Genomic DNA, 19273 nt, shown 5'->3' on the forward strand with positions numbered 1-19273 from the left:
GAGGGAAAGCACTTGCTCCACATATCCATCTGACCACTCTCAAAAACAAAAACAAAACCCAGAAATGTTCTCCATTGAAATAAACATTGCCCACAGAGGCTACTGGGCATATCCTTGATAGAGCAGATAAAAGACGAAATCGATAGATTTGGGTTGTGATGACAAATGGCTGGAGTCGGACTGAGATGAAAAGGCTTGTGCCAGTGCTGGAGAGGTTGTGGAGAAAAAGGAACCCTGATGCATTGCTGGTGGGAATGCAGACTGATGTAGCCACTGTGGAAAACAGTATGGAATTTCCTCAAAAAATTAAAAATGGAACTCCCATTCGATCCAGTAATCCCACTTCTGGGAATATATCCCAAGAAACCGAAACACCAATCAGAAAGGATATATGCACCCCTATGTTCATAGCAGCACAATTTATAATAGTTAATGTTTGGAAACGGCCTAAGTGCCCATCAGCAGATGAATGGATTAAAAAACTGTGATACATCTACACAATGAAATATTACGCTGCTGTAAAAAAGAAAGAACTCTTACTATTCGCAACAGCATGGATGGACATGGCGAGCATTATGCTAAGCGAAATCAGTTGAAGAAAGATAAATATCACATGATCTCACTCATTTGTGGAATCTAATGAACAACATAAACTGATGAACAAAAATAAGAGACAGCGAAACATGAACAAACTGTCCAACATCAGAGGGAAGGCGGGGGCGGGGGGTAAGAGATCAACCAAAGGACTTCTATGCATGCATATAAGTATAACCAGTGGACACAGACACTAGGGGAATGAGGGCATGTGCTGCGGCGGGGGTGGGGAGGGTGGAAATGGCTGGGGAGAGGTCAGTGGGGGGAAAAGGAGGCATATGTAATACTTAAAACAATAAAGAATTAAAAAGTAAAGGAGTGGGACTGGAAGATTGTTATGGCTCCTTTTAACTTTTTTTTTTCATTTATCTAAAGAACTTGACCTGCACTTGAGGTAGCACTTTGATAGACATATGGATTGTGGTGCTAAAAGTGAAAAAAGACTCAGGGAAACTTGATTGGAAGGGCTTCTGAGGAGTGGGAAGTAGCATATAAATATCAGGTTTTGTCCATTGTGGAGCAGCTTGTCTCTTGGCTCTAGAATAAAGAATGAGAGAGATGCTGTGGGGCTAGATGGCAGGGGAATCTGCACACAGTGGTAAGAGACTAAGGCTCATTCAGCCTTATCAGCTTCCTGGGGTCACCATGAAAATTAATAATCTTTTGCAGGAGATTAGATGCCACAGAGTAGATAGATGCCTGTCAGGGATTGACTGTGGACATGAGTGGATCAGATAAATGATGAGACATGGTGAAGAAGGTGAAGAGGCTAATGGCAGATAAGAGACAAAATTATCTTTTTGGGTTTTTCAGTTTACATTTGAGCACAAATTGAGAGGCTTGAAAATTATGCAGTTGAAGGGCTGGAGGTAGGAACCCTCAGAAGCCATGCAATTGAAACCGGAAAAGACCTAAGGACTAGGCATCCAGAAAGCTTATGACTTGCCCAGGTCACCTTGCTAGGTAAGGGTGAGTGAGGACTAGGATTTAAATCTCCACTGCTTTGCCATGGCATCCTTCTCCTTTCATGATGTGTTGACTAGGAAGGTGGATAGCAGCCTGTCTAGCAGTTGATGTTTTCATGTTAACAGACTCACAGAAATGGGTCAGGAAGATAAAAAAGGGGGCAGGGGGAGAGAAGAAAAAGGGAGAAAGATGCAACCTTCTCAGGGGGAGACACTTTTTTCTTTTTTCTGATTGGCCATGGGTTGGGTCAGATTTGGCCAGTCTAGAACATAGACCAACAACTCCCACTATTTAAAAAGTATATTTTTTTGTATCATCATTTATTGTTTTTTATTCTCTCTATAATGGAAGCTTCACAAAGGCTGGGACCATATCTGTGTTTTTGTATATGTTTGAGTAAACACTTAGGGATATTTGTTGCTTGCACAGAGATCCAGTGAATGAAGGAATTAACCAATTGCATTAGGATTATCTGGGGAGCTTATTTAAAATGATGGGTTCTGGATACCACCCAAGACCAACTACATGAGTTGGTAGGGCTTGGGGCACATGGCACAGGCTGGCTTCTCCTAATTGTCTGTGGCACTATAACTTCGTCCCAGGAGAGTGATCCTTCCTTCCAAGCCACAATCAGTAATGCTACAGTGGAATGTCTCATCCTGTGGACATACAGACACTGAGGCGGGATGGATCATTGACGACTGACCTTGAAGAGAACCTCAGATCTCTGTCTTCTCTCTTTTCTTAAAGGCAGTAGGTGGCCAGGAGAGAGCATGGAAGGGCATGAATACCAGTTCTTCACACAGCCCCCATAACTGATAGGGAAACAAGTGACTGAGGAGGGATCAGCTGAGACCAAGGAAGCAGGAGGTCACGACCTTTTTGTATCTCTTCAGTATTCCTAAACAAAACATACAGAAACTAGGAGTAAAAAAAATGTCTGCCATGAGGAATTGGGTGGGACTTTTAAAGGGTAGGTGAGTATGGAGAAAGAAATATACTTGAAAATTCTAACAGGAAAGTTATGTTATGGATCTTACCATAAATAACCTGTAACAACTGCCTTAGTTTATCTCATTTAAACCCAGGATATTCCCTCTTGCCCCAAACACTGTTTATCTCCAAATATATTTCTGAAGACTTAGAGCAGGTGTCAATTGGGCATTTTTTCCATAGAAATATACTGCTAGAAAGTTTCATATTTCCTCTTTAATCTCCATATCACTGTATCTATCCTCTTGCTATCATCATCTACTTTAATCCACAGGAAGCACTCAGTCAATTTCAGACTGTGACATCTTTGTATTTTCCATGGATTTAATGGAATTGGTGTGGAATTACTAAGGTGCTGCTATATGGAATCTTGGAGTGTTTTTAAATGTGATATGTGTATAAGGAACTCCCTGATTCATGGAGAGAAGTGTTTTATATATAGAACATGCAATTCAAGAAGAGGAGGTCTTATTGGCTAGGAAGAATCTAGGCATCTTCAGGAAAGATTCAGCTTTTAGGTCTGCAAGAAAGATGAAAGGGCCTTGTCTGTTACCCTGTGTCAGATTTTTGTTCCTTCCCTGGGGCAGAAGATGAGACAAGTTTGCACCTTAGGCCAGCTGCCAACCTGGATCTCCACCCTAAGCCCCAACCCCAGTGCTCCTTAGTCATCCTCTGCTTCTGTCAGTTAGTAAAGGAGGAGGAGGCATTGGTAACTGAGACCTTGACAAATGGGTCTTGGTTTTAAATGTGATCCGGGTCCTGAGTATAGTTTATGGCCCTCTATTCTGCAAGGTATAGATTGAAACCATTTCTTCCACCCTCACATTTCCAATTCCATCTCCACTTCTCTTATTCTTAGAATATAAACCTTGTCTGCATCTCTATGGAGATCAGTTTCACCCACTTGTTATCCCTTTGTTGCCTTCTTATATATGTAAAATAGCTCATATCACACCCTACTTTCCAAAATAGAATGTATCCCTCTACTCATTCATCCTTCCCCATTCTTCCTGTCTTAGATTAAGAAATGGTAGGTTACCTTTTCAGGGAAGGGTAGGTGTGCTTCCTGGGCTTTGGCATCTTGCCTCATGGTTGGTTGACCTTTTTTGCATATTCAGTTTCTCTTTCCACTTGATTCTTTCCTCTTCCACAAATATATGTAGGCCTCTTTTTTTAAAAAAATAACAAAATTAATATAAACCCGTTCATTGGTCCTGCTGTTTATTTAAATTATATACCATTAAATCACCAGGCCAGTCCTTATCATCCATCCATTCATTCAACCTTCTAATCACCTATTTATCCAGTCTTCCTTCCATCCATCCATCCATCCATCCATCCATCCATCCATCCATCCAACATTAACTGAGTGCTTACTGTGAGTTTATTTTACACATTAAATAATCAAGCCCCAGAGAATCAAAAGAACCAACCAAGGTCATACAACTCAGCTGTCATGAAGTGTGTTAGGGTTTTTACCTTTTAGCTAGATGATAGGTTCACTGTTGCTTTCTAAATGTTTAACCCAGTTGATGCTGTATAATCCTTGGGATGGAACATGAGTTGGAAACACATAGTAAAGAGATTACGTTTTTAAGACTATGAAATGTGTTAATTTATATTTTAATTTTATGGTCATTTTTCAGATTAAAAACTGTTTTGTTGTGCTGTGGCAAGCCCAGTTACTAGTAGCTATTAGCATGTCCAAAAACTAATATTAAAATCTAAATTTGTTTATGAGAGCTATGTAGGTTATGCACCGTGGAGAAGAATTCAAAGTGACAACAAACCTGTGCATGTTAGGTAACACCATCTGCCCATTCGGATTAGTGTGGCTCTTCTAAAATACTGTGAGACGCTGGCCCAAAGCCTGTCATGTTTCAGGATAAGAGGCAGCTTGTTATGCTAAGATCCCAAAATAGAATACTTGGTTTGAAGTTGAAGAAGGCTTTAAGTCCTTTCCTTCTTTCTTGAAGTATTTGTTCATGCAATACATATTGGAGCCTCTTTTCTAGGGTGGTGGGGGCACTAGTATAAAGAAAGACAGTGATGGGTAAGAAGCCGTCTGCTGCTGAGAAAAGGCCCTCCTCTTCTCCCCCAAACAGCTGCAGAAATAACCCAGTCTTTACTGAGGTCCATTATTCCTACTTTAGAAATACTGTATAGAAGGTCTGTCTCCGATTATAATGTAAATATCCTGTTCATAAGAGTCATTTACACCTTAGAGTGAGTTATCAGGTCCCATTTGATTGGCTACTTCTGGATTGGTTTTGACAGGAAATTTAAGAGAGACAGTAGAGTGGGAGGACACATGGAAGTGAATATTTGAAAAGGGATAGGCTACACCTGTCTATTTGTTTAAATGATCAGTGTTAAAAAAAAGATATCTTATTGTAGGGCCCTGGTAAGATTAGTGGCATGGAGCTGGGGCTTTAGACTAAGCAACTACTTAAGTAACTGTGTGACTTTGGTCATGTCACAGCACCTTCACGTACAGACCTCACTCCTCATCTCTAAAATGGAGACTGTACATGGTACTTAAAGTCCCTTTTAGTTCTGACATCCTCTGATTCTGATGGAAAAACTGAGAAATCTGAAGCATCCCGAGGTGCTTTTTGTGATGGGAATAGGCCATGCTAGGAGCAACCTGTGAGAGGCATTATAGGTCTGTGGCACGGACTGGTAGTGCAGAGCCACATCTGTGCTCTCTAACAGCTCATGCTTGGTGTGGAGCATTTAGCGCTGTGTGACTGAGTGAATGAACTAAGGCCTGGCAGGTGCCCAAGCAGCAGAATATAGGAAGCAGAGCAAAGAAAGTTCCCCCATCACAGATGATTGAGAGCCACCCGCAGTTCTATGTTTTGAGTCCCTTGGAGTCTTCTCTTCTAAAGGCAATGCCACGAATCTCTTCAGGGCTGTGTTGGATGGTCAGGACTGAATGGTGAGCAATACCCCTTTTCACAATGATTTCCAGGGTTTTCAGCCAACAACGTAGTAACAGGGCAAGATACTGTACTAGCGCAAATTGTAGACTGGCAAAAAGGGGGGTATGTCCTAGCAGTATGTGAGGTGTGTATGTTATCAATACACTAAACAATAGCTTTGCTGTTACTTTTGAGAACTACCTATGCAGCAGGCACTGAACTAGGTCTTTTACGTGGAGGTTGAGACCAGGTGTTTTACATGGTTGTGAAAATTGAGGACCTTTAATAATAAATATATTTTTATTGATTTTAGAGAGGAAGGGAGAGGGAAAGAGAGATAGAAACATCAATGATGAGACATCATTGATTGGCTGCCTCCTGCATGCCCCCTAATGGGGATTGAGCTCACAGTCCAGGCATGTGCCCTTGACAGGAATCAACCCGGGACCCTTCAGTCCGCAGGCTGACGCTCTATCCACTGAGCCAAACCAGCTAGGGTTAATAAATATATTCTTAATATTAAATATGATTTATAATAAATATGATTTCCACTAAAGAAACTTGCATTCCAATAGATTAAATAATTCACCTGAGGTAACAAACTCTCTTCTGTATCCATGGTTTATAAATTTACCATTCTTAAACTTTCTTCCTTCTTTAAGCAAGATCTCTTATTCCTAGCATTCCAAATGTTATAGACTTGTCCTTTTTCTTAGCTTTCATAGCATATTTTCCCATCTGCACAGTGAAATTTATTAAACTTGATCTCTTAATACATGGAAATTCACATGGGCAATAGTGGTAACTCTTTGGATTTAATCAAGTTCTTGGTCTAATTGATATTTTCTTCTGGTCATTCTTAGATGTTCTTTCTGTCTGTCTGAAAGAAATTTTTGTTAGAGCAAAAGAGAGAAAACATCAATTTAAAAATAATAGCTCAAAGCCCATTCCAGAGTAGATATCAAAATTTTGTTTTTATGAAATAAGTAGTTAAAGGTAACTAATTCTATGTTAATTTCACATTCTTTATTATTATGGAAATATAATATAGTTATGCTATGAGACTCTGGGATATAGTTGATTCTTAAATTTCTTCTGAGTAAAGATCTGTGACTGCTTAAAAAAGATGTTCCAAAGCAGACAGGGAGAAGAGGAAAGGATATGGGAGAGAGCGTTCACTGGAGGGACAGGGGAGCCAGGTGAGGAGGGTTGGGAGAGGTCACTTGCTTTCCCCGTGCTTAGAAAATTCACTGAACGTTATTTCTTTTCTCCTTTGCAATCCACAGTACATAACGACTGGTAGGTTTGTGAACTAGGAAACATTATTGGTAGATGCTTGTGTTTATAAAGCACTTCTTAGCAGGTGGGACATTGCTGAATCTCTTAGCAGTTGAATGCTATCCATACACGAAATGGGATGCCTTCCATTCTTTTTGTAAAACCAGCATTTTTCTAAGGAGATTGTTTCTTTTTTAAATGGAATTGTGCTATCTTAATAATTTTATGCAGGTATGGCTTTATCACAATCTTAGGTGGAGTATTTCATAAGCCATACTTTTAAAACTGGCCTATTTGTATATATTTTTAGAGTTCTCTTTCAGCTATAATGATTTTGTTATTAGAATAACTAGAGGCCCAATGCACGAAATTCATGCAAGGGGCTCGGCCCTCGCAGCCGTGGCAGCTTGCCTTGGCCCTCGCAGGCTTCATCCGGAAGGTCGTCCAGAAGGATGTCCAGAAGGTCGTTCGTCTGTCTGGTCTAATTAGCATATTAGACTAATATGCTTTTATTATTATAGATTATTATAGATATATAAATTTGGAGAAAAATAATACTGAGCAACTTTTACAGTGTTCTTTTATCCATGATTGTAGTTACAGATTTTTCTTTTAAAAAATATTTTTATTGATTTGAGAGAGAGAGAGAGAGAGAGAGAGAGAAAGAGAGAAACATCAACATGAGAGCAGAACATTGATTGGCTGCCTCCTGCACACTTCCTACCTGGGATTGAGGCTGCAACCCAGGCCTGTGCCCTGACCAGGAATCAAACCAGCGACCTTTCAGTGCACAGGAAGACACCCAACCAATTGAGCCACACTGGCCAGGGCAGATTTTTTAAAGAAAAACAATATTAATTGGAGAAAACAACATTAAGAATTTAAAGTATAATTGGTGTTTTGACTTTTATAAATTCTTTAAGTTTTAGAATAAATTAAAATTTTTGGAATAAAAATTAAGGTACATATAATTAGTAAAGGTACATATAATTAGTAAATGCAATATATTTTATGGGCATGTATACAAAAATCATAAACAATAACAAGGACCATAATCATACTTATTATTTTTCTATTCTAGATATTTGAATGGTGGTATTTTCGCAAGTATGGAACATCATTCATTGAACAAGTCTCAGTAAGCCACTTGCGCCCCCTTCTGGGAGGGGTTGACAACAACTCCTCCAACAATTCTAACTCCAGTAATGGGGACTCAGATTCCAACAGGCAAAGTGTCTCAGGTATGAAAAGTCCTTCTATTTGCAGCAGTTCGGTTACCAAATTACTCTATGACAGTAAGAATGTTGTTATTTAAATATTAGACTTCAGAGAAAAATTTAGTTTATTTTCCCAAGGAGTTGACAACCTCTAGCAGAGAACTATCATATAAGCCTCCCAAGGAAAGGAATAGTTATCTTGTTTAATTTTATTTTTCTTTCATTTGATTTAGCTAATGGTCAACATTCCAAACTTGAGTCTCCAGCCTTCTTGTCCCTAGTTTCTCAAACATTATTGAATGTATCACCTTTCTGCCATGCTGATTACAGAATCTTATGTCTAACTAGTGCTGATAGCATTGCTCCTCTGCTTAAAAGTCTTCATTGGTTCTCATTACACTGAAGATAAAGCCCAGATTCCTTCACACAGCATAAGCTGCTTCTAACTATTTTTGCCTACCTGGGCTTCTGTCCCAATCCTGTCTCTCTCCTTTTTATTTCTTGAACATGCCATGTTTTCTAAAGACCTTCTGCCTAGAAGTCTGTCTCCCTGTCTCCTGTGTTTGCTTAACTTTTACAACACAACTCAAATATTATCTCCTCCGAAGCCTTCTTTGATAGGTTGTACAACGTATCTCCACATTTACTGACTCTTAATATTTTTATCTTTAGGAACATTTATCAAATTGTACTATAATTTTTTTTGTTAATGCTCACCTGAGGATATTTTTCCATTGATTTTTAGAGAGAGTGGAAGATTCGGGGGGAGACACAGAGAGAGAAGCATCAATGTGAGAGAGATCCATCTGTTGGTTGCCTCCTACACGCCCCCTTACTGGAGCCAAGAATTGAGGCTGCAACTGACCCTTGACCGGAATCGAACCCTGGACCCTTCAGTCCGAGGGCCAACACTCCAACCACTGAGCCAAACCAGCCAGGGCTAATCCTATCTAATAAAAGAGTAATATGCAAATTAACCACCACTCCACTACACCCCACAAGCCACACCCACCAGCCAGTCAGGAGCGAGTATGCAAATTAACCCAACCAAGATGGCTGCGGCCAGGGAGAGAGCAGGAGGAAGGCTTGGGTTTCCCTGGCGATGGAGGAAGCCAAGCTTTCCGCACACTCTGGCCGGCCCAGGCCTCTGCTTAAGGCCACAAAGTTTCAATTATAGAAGATAAATTAATCCAAACAGAAATGGTGGCAGCCACGAAGCTGGAGAGAGCAGGAGGCTAGGGTTGCCCCCGGCGATGGAGGAAGCCAAGTTTCCGCAGTCCTGGCCTGCTTTGGCCTCCGCTTAAGGCTACAAAGTTTCAATTATAGAAGATACATAAATTCCAACAGAAATGGCTGCCCCCATGGAGCAAGCAGAAGGCTTGGCTCTGCTCCAGGCTACAAAGTTTCAATTGTAGAAGATAAGTAAATCCCAGATACCAGGGCCTCCGCTTGGGTCACCGGGGGGCATGGCTGGCCTGCAAACCACCACAGGCCCCTTGCCCAGGCTGCCTCACGCCCCAAGGGAACCCCCACCCTGATCCGGGACAACCTTCAGGGCAAACCAGCTGGCCCCCACCCATGCACCAGGCCTCTATCCTGTCTAATAAAAGAGTAATATGCAGATTGACCATCACTCCAACACACAAGATGGCTTCCCCATGTGGTCAAAGATCCTGCCCCCATGTGGACACAAGATGGCCACCACAAGATGGCCAGCAGGGGAGGGCAGTTGGGAGGGACCAGGCCTGCAAGGGAGGGCAGTTGTGGGCGATCAGGCCAGCAGGGGAGGGCAGTTAGGGGTGACCAGGCGGCAGAGGAGGGAACTTGGGGGCAAACAGGTTGGCAGGAGAGCAGTTAGACATCAATCAGGCTGGCAGGGGAGTGGTTAGGGGGTGATCAGGCTGGCAGGCAGAAGCGGTTAAGGGCAATCAGGAAGGCAGGCAGGTGAGCAATTGGGAGCCAGGAGTCCTGGATTGTGAGAGGGATGTCCGACTGCCCATTTAGGCCCAATTCCACCTTGACATCCCTCGAGGGGTCCCAGATTGGAGAGGGTGCAGGCTGGGCTGAGGGACATCCCCCTGTGCACGAATTTTGTGCACCGGGCCTCTAGTTGTACTATAATTTTCTAACTTACTGTTTTATTATTGTACCTGTAGCATTTTGCAGTATCTCATATCGTTGAAGCTCAGTGAATGAATGAATGAGCACATACAAGGCCTATGCTTTCTCCACCCATAAAGGAAGAATGAAGAATATAATTTTATAGTTTGGTCTCATGATCAGCTCAATAAACATTTCCTAAGTTCCTAATATGAACCTGGGCTTGCCCAGGTTCTTACAAATAGTATGTCCCCATGGAACTCTCGTGTCTACTGATGGAGACAAAGTGATTAAGTTCTCTGTATGAGGGGAGCATCCAGTGCTGTGGAGAACAAAAGAGGGGTCCTCTGCTTCTTGAAGGAGAGGGCACAAGTTCTGAGACCAAAGAATGAAGAGGAAGAAATTAAAGAGCTATCTTCCTTCCTAGAATAACTCAGTCCACATTTCATAGGCAGCTGATAAGCTCAAGTAGAATTGTGTATATATTATATTCCTGATGTTGATTCAGTGCTCTTTTAATACACCCTTTGCCAGCCAGCCATGAGTGGCAATGGGCACCTCTAGGTACACATTTATTTCATCCTAAAGGTTACATGTATAAGAGAGGGTGCACCAAGGTAACAAAACTATCTGGGACTTTGTAAACTCATCAACTTTGTGAAAGAAACAAAAAGAGATCTCAGCAAAGTGAACCATCACTTTAACCAGCTACTCTAATGAGTGTGGCATATCATGCTAACAAGGAATCTTGATCACTCAGTAATCATCACATAAGCAGTTGTGGATAATTACCATCACTTTGCATCTGCTGTGAAGACCTCAGAGATTAAATGTGCTCTTGCCTGATTACTGTAGTCTTTAACTGATACAGAACATTGTAAAAAATTAACAGATTGAAAACAGAAAGCAGCCTCATTTGAAGCCATTCTTTATTGTGAATACGTTTTTATTTTCATTAAAATTATCTCTCTACCCAGTTTAAGTCTGTTGACATCATTCCTTAATGCAATAAAGAGCTCATGCTATTCTTATTGTCATTATAATTTTTCTCTCTCTCTTTATGAATGCCTTGAATAAGCCTTATGCATTGAATAAAAGCCCTTTATAAAAATACTAGAGGCCTGGTGCATGGATTCATGCGCAGGTGGGGTCCCTCAGCCTGGCCTGCGCCCTCTTGCAATCCGGGACCCCTCAGGGGATGTCGGACTATGGGTTTCGAAACCTGGCAGTCCGACATCCCCCCGAGGGATGTAGCAGTGCCAAAGAGGCAGGCGGCTGGGCGCAGCTCTGCTGCCGCTCATCCCGGCCCCTCTGCACCTGCCGCCACCGCTGCTTAGTAGTGCTACCGTGGAGGCGGGAGAGGCTCCCACTGCTGCAGCTGCGCTCGCCAGCTGTGAGCCCGGCTTCTGGTTGAGTGGTGCGCCCGCTGTGGGAGCGCACTGACCACCAGGGGGCAGCTCCTGCATTGAGCATCTGCCCCCTGGTGGTCAGTGCTTGTCATAGCGACTGGTTGACCAGTTGTTCCAGTCATTTGGTCATAATGGTCACTTAGGCTTTTATATATACAGGCAGTCCTTGGGTTACGTTGGACTCGATGTACATCGTTTCATGGTTATGTCGCCATCTCCCATTTATTTATAAAAAAAAAAACAAAAAACAGTTCCGTCATTTCAACATATGTGCATATGTGCTTTATGTTTTTTATTATTTATTTACCACAAGTAAAGTTCAGGAATTGTTATCTTTCTTTTAATTTTTTTTTTTACTATTTCACTTCATTACTGCTGTGTATGTGCTCCATGTGAGTGACGTAGGTGCTTATGTAGGTTGGTTCCGACTTACGGCGAAAATCGCATTATGTCGCGCCATAGGAACGGATCTCCGACGTAACCTGAGGACCTACAATATAGATAGTCTACAATAATAATCATGGACATTCCCAGTTTTATTTGTACTGAGTTATTACCTGGTAAAGACTGAGCTTTTGAGTATTATTCAGTTCCACTAGCATTTATTAAATATCTACTACTATGCAAAAATATTTCTATTCATAATATATATAGTATTTATGATCTGATCTCATAACTGTGCAAATAGTTATATTTAGGCAAATAGAATTTATCCCAAGCGTTTTTTAAAATATATATTTTTGTTGATTTCAGAGAGGAAGGGAGAGGGAGAGAGAGGTAGAAACAACAATGATGAGAGAGAATCATCCATTAGCTGCCTCCTGCACACCTCCTACTGGGGATCGAGTTCACAATCCCTGCCCTGACCAGGAATCCAACTGTGAGCTCATGGTTCATGAGTCAACGCTCAACCACTGAGCCACACCGGCCAGGCATAATTATTTTTAGGGCTCAGTCTGCACAGTTCTCCTTGACATTTGGGTTTCGAATATTTGGCTAACTCAGACCAATAAACATGTATTTATGATGGCATGGAAATACCAGATACCATGGGACTAATACCATTTCCTCTTCTTTTTTTCTTTTGGTGATTTTTATTTTTTAATAAAAATATTATAAAATTATCTATGCTTATCTCTATCCTTAATCACTTTCTATAGTCTGGTTTCAGCTAAGTATAAAAGGAAAAGTAGGTCAAAACTGAGGGTAATAAAAATATTTTGTTAAAATTATTTGTTTAAAAATCCCTATTGCCTTAAAAATAATAAAATGACTATTGCCTTAATAACAGAAGGGTGAATCTATTGAATTTCTTGGAGCATAAGACAGTTCTTTGCTGGATCTTACATGAAATACAACATGGCTAACAAAGTCCCATTGGGCATTGGCAAAGACACTTGAATGACTTTGCTTATTTGTGAAAATGATTGAAAAAGCTAAAAATAGGTCTTTTATCCCTTATCTTTTTCTCTCTCTTCGATAGCATTTGTGCTCTCTTTTCTCTGCCCTAACTCTCTTTGCTCAGGTGGTCGCTTATATTGGGGTTATTATTGGTGTTGTGTGTACATTTGTGCTTAGTTCCCTCTGTGTTGTGTCTTGTTGAGGTGAATTTTATCCTGTCTGGCCAAGGGATTTGAGAGCAAGCCACATAACCAGACACCTGGAGAGGAAACTCCATCCACAAACAGGTCAATAACACCCCAGACCCAATTATAGAGGCAGGAAGAATACGGCAGTGAGGGAAAGAGCATGAGTGAGTGAGGGATTAAAAGAGGAATGTGTGGTCAGGTGTGGTGTGTGTGTGTGTGTGTGTGTGTGAGAGAGAGTGAGTGAGGCACAGTTAGATCCCACAGGACCTTCAGGGGCAGGCTAATCAGGCTCGCCTAACTAGGCAGCTTCTGCTACCATTGCAAACAGTACTGGGAGACCAGCTTGTCCTCAGAGGCCTAGCCTTTTTGAAGGGGAGAGCTGCTGTAACTGGGTTCCCAGCCTCAACTCCACCCAGAGTGCCCTCAGATAACACCTGGGACTCTACAGCCACCCCTGCCAGGGACATGTTACCTAGGCTATGATCCCACAGTCAATGAGGCTCCAGCCACCCTGGGCACAGGCTCCTGTGAGTTCAGAAGCAGGCTCCCCTCTGACTGGCCCAACGCTTTAGCTCAGGGCATTGCAACCACATGAACAGCAGACATATGAGCAGCCCACTCCTGTCCAAGGAGCAGCAGCCCCGCGAGCAACCCGCCACAGGCCTAAGAGCAGCAGCTTCATGTGGCCTGCCCCTGTCCAAGGAGCAGCAGCTGTGTGAGCAGCCAGTTCCCCCATCTGAGGAGCAGCAACCACGCAAGCAGCTTGCCCCATCCAAGGAGCAGCAGCCACTTGAGCAGCCCACCCACTACTGAGGAGCAGCAGCCCCACGCAGCTGGCCCCCCTCTGAGGAGCAGCAGCTGGGAACAGCCCACACCCTGCACCTGTCCGAAGAGCAGCAGCTGTGCCACACGAGCAGCCCGCCCCCGTCCGAGGAGCAGCAGCTGTTTGAGTAGACCGCCCCTTTCCAAGGAGCAGCAGCCACATGAACTACCTGCCCCCATCCGAGGAGCAGCAGTTCTGTGAGCCGCCTGTCCCCATCTGAGGAGCAGCAGTTGTGTGAGCCGCCTGCCCCAATCCGAGGAGCAGCACCTGTGTGAGCAGCCCACCCCCTTCTGAGGAGCAGCACCCACACGAGCAGTCTCCCCCATCTGAGGAGCAGCAGCCATATAAGCAGACCGCCCACGTCCAAGGAGCAGCAGCCTTGTGCAGTCCGCACTGGACTAAGGAGCTGCACCCACTGCACCTTCCGACGAGAAGGAGCCAGGTGAGCGGCCCGTCCCTGTCCGAGGAGCATCAACAGCACGAGCAGCTCACTCCCACGCGAGGAGCAGCAGCCGCATGAGCAGACCGCCCCCCATCCGAGGAGAAGCAGCAGCACGAGCAACCCGCACCCATACGAGGAGCAGCAGCCCTGCAAGCAACCTGCCCCTGTCCAAGGAGCAGCAGCATCACGAGTAGCCCGTCCCATCTGAGGAACAGCAGCAGCACACAGCTAGCCCCCATCTAAAGAACAGCAGCCACGCGAGCAGTCTGCCCCTGTCCAAGGAGCAGCAGCCACATGAGCAGCCGGTCCCCGTCCAAGGAGCAGTGGACACGAGCAACCCATCCCTATCCGAGGAGCAGCAACCTCATAATCAGCCCACCCCCATCCAAGGAAAAGCAGCTATATGGGAAGACTTCCCCCACCAGCCAGAGGAGACACCACTGCTGCGAACAGCACCCACCAGAGGAGCTGCTGCCAACTGAGAAGCAGCTGCTACCGGGACCGCCCGAGGAGCAACCGCAGCCAGAGAAGCCACTGCCACCCAAGGAGCAGCCCCTGCACAGCTTGACATCTAGATCAGTCGGTGAGACCAAAAATGGGTAGACAAAGATACCCCCAAAGGAAAGAAAAAGAGGAATCACCAGAAAAGCAGCTAAGTGAAACAGAGGCATGCAATATGTCAGAAAAAGAATTCAGAATAAGGGTCATAGAGTTCATAAACTGGATGGAAGAAAAAATCAACACCTTATGTAACAATCAAGAAGAAATGGATGAAAAAAATCAACAACTTATGTAAGAATCAAGAAGAAATGAAGAGTGATATAGCTGCAATAAAAAACACCATGGAAAGTTTCAACAGTAGACTAGGAGAAGCAGAGGACCGAATTAGCGAATTAGAAGACAGGGAAGCAAAACAGCCAAAATGAATTGAAACTGGAGAAAAAAATTAAAAGACAGGAGGAGAGCCTAAGGGAGCTATGGGACAACATGAAATGAAGCAGCATACGAATAATAGGGATGCCAGAAAAACAGGAAGAGGAAGAGGAACAAGGGTTAGAAGACCTATTTGAAGAAATAATGTCAGAAAACTTGCCTGATGTGGTGAAGAAAAAAGTCACACAAGCACAGAGAGTCCCAAACAGGATGAACCCGAAAACACCCACACCAAGACACATCATAATTACGATGGCAAATATTCAGGACAAAGAGAGAATATTAAAGGCTGCAAGAGAGAGACAGAAAGTTACATACAAGGGAGCTCCCATTAGATTTGATTTCTCAACAGAAACACATCAGGCCAGAAAAGAATGGAAGGAAATTTACAAAGTGATGCAAACCAAGGGACTGAGTCCAAGAATACTCTATCCAGCAAGGTTATCATTCAAAATTGAAGGGGAAATAAGGAGCTTCACAGACAAAAAAAAAACGCTAAGGGAGTTTATCACTACCAAGCCAGCAATGCAAGAAATGCTAAAGGGATTGGTGTAAAAAGAAGAAATGAAAGGGTAAGAAGGAACACAAACGCAAAAAATAAAAATGGCTACAAATAAGTACCTTTCAATAATAACTTTAAACGTAAATGGTCTAAATGCTCCAATCAAAAGACATCGAGTAGCTGAATGGATAAACATGACCCATATATATGCTGTCTACAAGAGACCCACCTCAGAAAAAGGGACTCATACAGACTGAAAGTGAAGGGATGGAAAAACATCTTTCAGGCAAATGGAAATGAAAAAACTGGGGTAGCAGTACTTATATCTGACAAAATATACCTCAAAGTAAAGGTCATATCAAGAGATAAGGAAGGCCACTTCATAATAATAAAGGGATCAATACAAGAAGTGGATATAACTCTGATAAACATATATGCACCCAATGCAGGAGCACCCAAATACATAAAAAAAAAACTCCTGGAAGATATCAAGGGAGAGATCGACAACAATACAATATAGTAGGGTACTTTAATACACCACTGACATCACTGGATAAATCCTCTAGACAAAAAATCAGCAAAGAAACAGTAATTCTAAATGACTCACTAGATCAGATGGACCTAATTGACATCTTCAGAGCATTTCACCCCAAAGCCACGGAATATACGTTCTTCTCAAATGCACACGGGACATTTTAAAAAATAGACCACATATTGGGTCACAAACAAAGTCTCCCCAAATTCAAAAAGATTGAAATCATATCAAGCATTTTCTCAGACCACAGTGGCATAATATTAGGAATAAACTACAATAAAAACATTCCAAAAAATTTAAACACTTGGAAGCTGAATAACATGCTATTAATGATTGGGTTATCAATGAGATCAAAGAAGAAATTAAAAACATCCTGAAGACAATAAAAACACAACAGTGCAATACTATGGGACACAATGAAAGCAATCCTGAGAGGGAAGTTTATAGCTCTACAGGCCTACCTCAAAAAAACAAGAAAAAATGGTAATAAATCATCTAACTCAACAACTCAAAGAATTAGAAAGAGAGCAACAAGAAAAGCCCACAGTGAGCAGAAGGAAGAAAAAATAAAGATCAGAGCAGAAATGAATGACATAGAGACCAAAAAAACAATACAAAAGATCAATGAAACCAAGAGCTGGTTCTTTGAAAGGATAAACAAGAGAGATGAACATCTAGCCAGGCTCACCACGAAGCAAAGAGAGGACCCAAATAAATAAAATCAGAAATGAAAGAGGACAAATAACAACAGACCCCACAGAAATACAAAGGATTATTTAAAAATACTATGAACAACTCTATTCTAACAAACTAGACAACCTGGAGGAAATGGACACATTCCTAGAAAAATACAACCTTCCAAAACTTACTTAGGAAGATTCTAAAAATCTCAGTAGGCTGATAACTATGGAAGAAATTGAAGCAGTCATCAAAAAGTTTCCAGCAAACAAAAGCCCGGGCCAGACGGCTTCAAAGGGGAGTTTTACCAAACATTCAAGGAAGAACTAAAACCTATCCTCCTCAGACTATTCCAAAAAATTCAAGAGGAAGGAACACTTCCAAGTTCCTTCTATGAAGCCAGCATCACCCTAATACCAAAACCAGATAAAGACAACACAATGAAAGAGAATTACAGGCCAGTATCCCTCATGAACATAGATGCCAAAATCCTCAACAAAATTCTAGCAAATCGGATTCCAGCAGTACATCAGAAAGATCATACACCATGACCAAGTAGGATTTATCCCGGGGATGCAAGGATGGTACAATATTCGCCCATCAATAAACCGTGATACGTTACTTAAACAAATTGAGAGATAAAAATCACATAGTCATATCAATTGATGCAGAAAAAGCATTTGACAAAATCCAACACCCTTTCTTGACAAAAGCTCTCAGCAAGGTGGGAATAGAAGGATCACACCTCAACATAATAAAAGCCATATATGACAAACCCACAGCTAACATCATACTCAATGGGCAAAAACTAAAACCATTTCCCCTAAGAACAGGAACAAGACAGGGATGCCCACTCTCACCACTCCTGTTTAACATAGTGCTGGAAGTACTAGCCATTGCCATCAGACAAGAAGAAGAAATAAAAGGCATCCAAATTGGAAAAGAAGAAGTAAAACTGTCCTTATTTGCAGATGACATGATACTGTACATAGAAAACCCTAAAGACTCCATCAAAAAATTATTAGACTTAATGAATTCGGCAAGGTAGCAGGATACAAAATTAACGCCAAGAAATCGATGGCATTTCTATACACCAATAATGAACTTACAGAAAGAGAGACTAAAAAAGCAATCCCATTTACCATCGCACCAAAAAAATTAAGGTACCTAGGAATAAACTTAACTAAGGAGGTAAAAGACCTATACGCGGAAAACTACACAACACTGAAAAAAGAGATAGAGGAAGACATAAACAGATGGAAGAACATACCATGTTTAAGGATTGGTAGAATCAACATCATCAAAATGTCCATACTACCCAAAGCAATATATAAATTCAATGCATTTCCCATTAAAATACCAATGGCATATTTCACAGACCTAGAAAGAACTTTCCAAAAATTCATCTGGAATAAAAAAAAGACCCCAAATAGCTACAGCAATCCTGAGAAAGAAGAACAAAGTAGGTGGGATCTCAATACCACATATCAAGCTGTATTTCAAAGCCACTGTTCTCAAAACTGCCTGGAACTGGCACAAGAACAGACATATAGACCAATGGAATAGAATAGAGAACCCAGAAATCGACCCAAATCACTATGCTCAATTAATATTTGACAAAGGAGGCATGAACATACAATGGAGTTAAGACAGTCTCTTCAATAAATGGTGTTGGTAAAATTGGACAGATACATGCAAAAAAATGAAACTAGACCACCAACTTACACCATACACAAAAATAAACTAAAAATGGATCAACGACTTAAACATATGATGGGAAACCATAAAAATACTAGAGGAATCCACAGGCAGAAAAATCTCTGACATATGCCGAAGCAATTTCTTCACTGATACTGCGCCTAGGGCAATGGAAACTAAAGAGAAAATAAACAAATGGGACTACATAAAAATAAAAAGCTTTTGCACAGCAAAGGAGACCATCAATAAAACAACAAGAAAGCCCACTGCATGGGAGAACATATTTGCCAATGATATCAATGATAAGGGTTTAATCTCCACCATTTACAGGGAACTCATGCAGCTTAACTAAAAGAAGATAACCCAATCAAAAAATGGGCAACTGATCTAAATAGACACTTTTTTCAAAAGAAAACAGAAGGAAGGCCAAGAGACATATGAAAACCTGCTCAAAGTCACTAATCATCAGAGAGTTGCAAATCAAAACACCAAAGCAATACCATCTCACACCTGTCAGAATGGCTATTATCAACAAATCAACAAATGACAAGTGCTGGTGAGGATGAGGAGAAAAAGGAACCCTCGTGCACTG

General features: G+C 42.0%; 1 protein-coding gene across 9 annotated transcripts in view; it reads left to right on the top strand.

The window, feature by feature from the left end:
* ST7 (suppression of tumorigenicity 7) overlaps window positions 1–19273 on the top strand; it is a 311491-nt gene that overhangs the window by 149086 nt on the left and 143132 nt on the right. For 8 of the 9 annotated variants that reach the window (XM_080665997.1, XM_080666004.1, XM_080665996.1 and 5 more), the window contains one exon: window positions 7837–7996. The exons of the other annotated variant lie outside the window; for it this stretch is intronic. In XM_080665997.1, the coding sequence (XP_080522123.1) occupies window positions 7837–7996 (160 nt within the window). The remainder of the gene's footprint in view (window positions 1–7836; window positions 7997–19273) is intronic. 9 annotated transcript variants of the gene reach the window in all.

Source organism: Plecotus auritus (assembly GCF_963455305.1).
Source record: "Plecotus auritus genome assembly, chromosome: 4".
Taxonomy (NCBI): Eukaryota; Metazoa; Chordata; class Mammalia; order Chiroptera; family Vespertilionidae; genus Plecotus; species Plecotus auritus.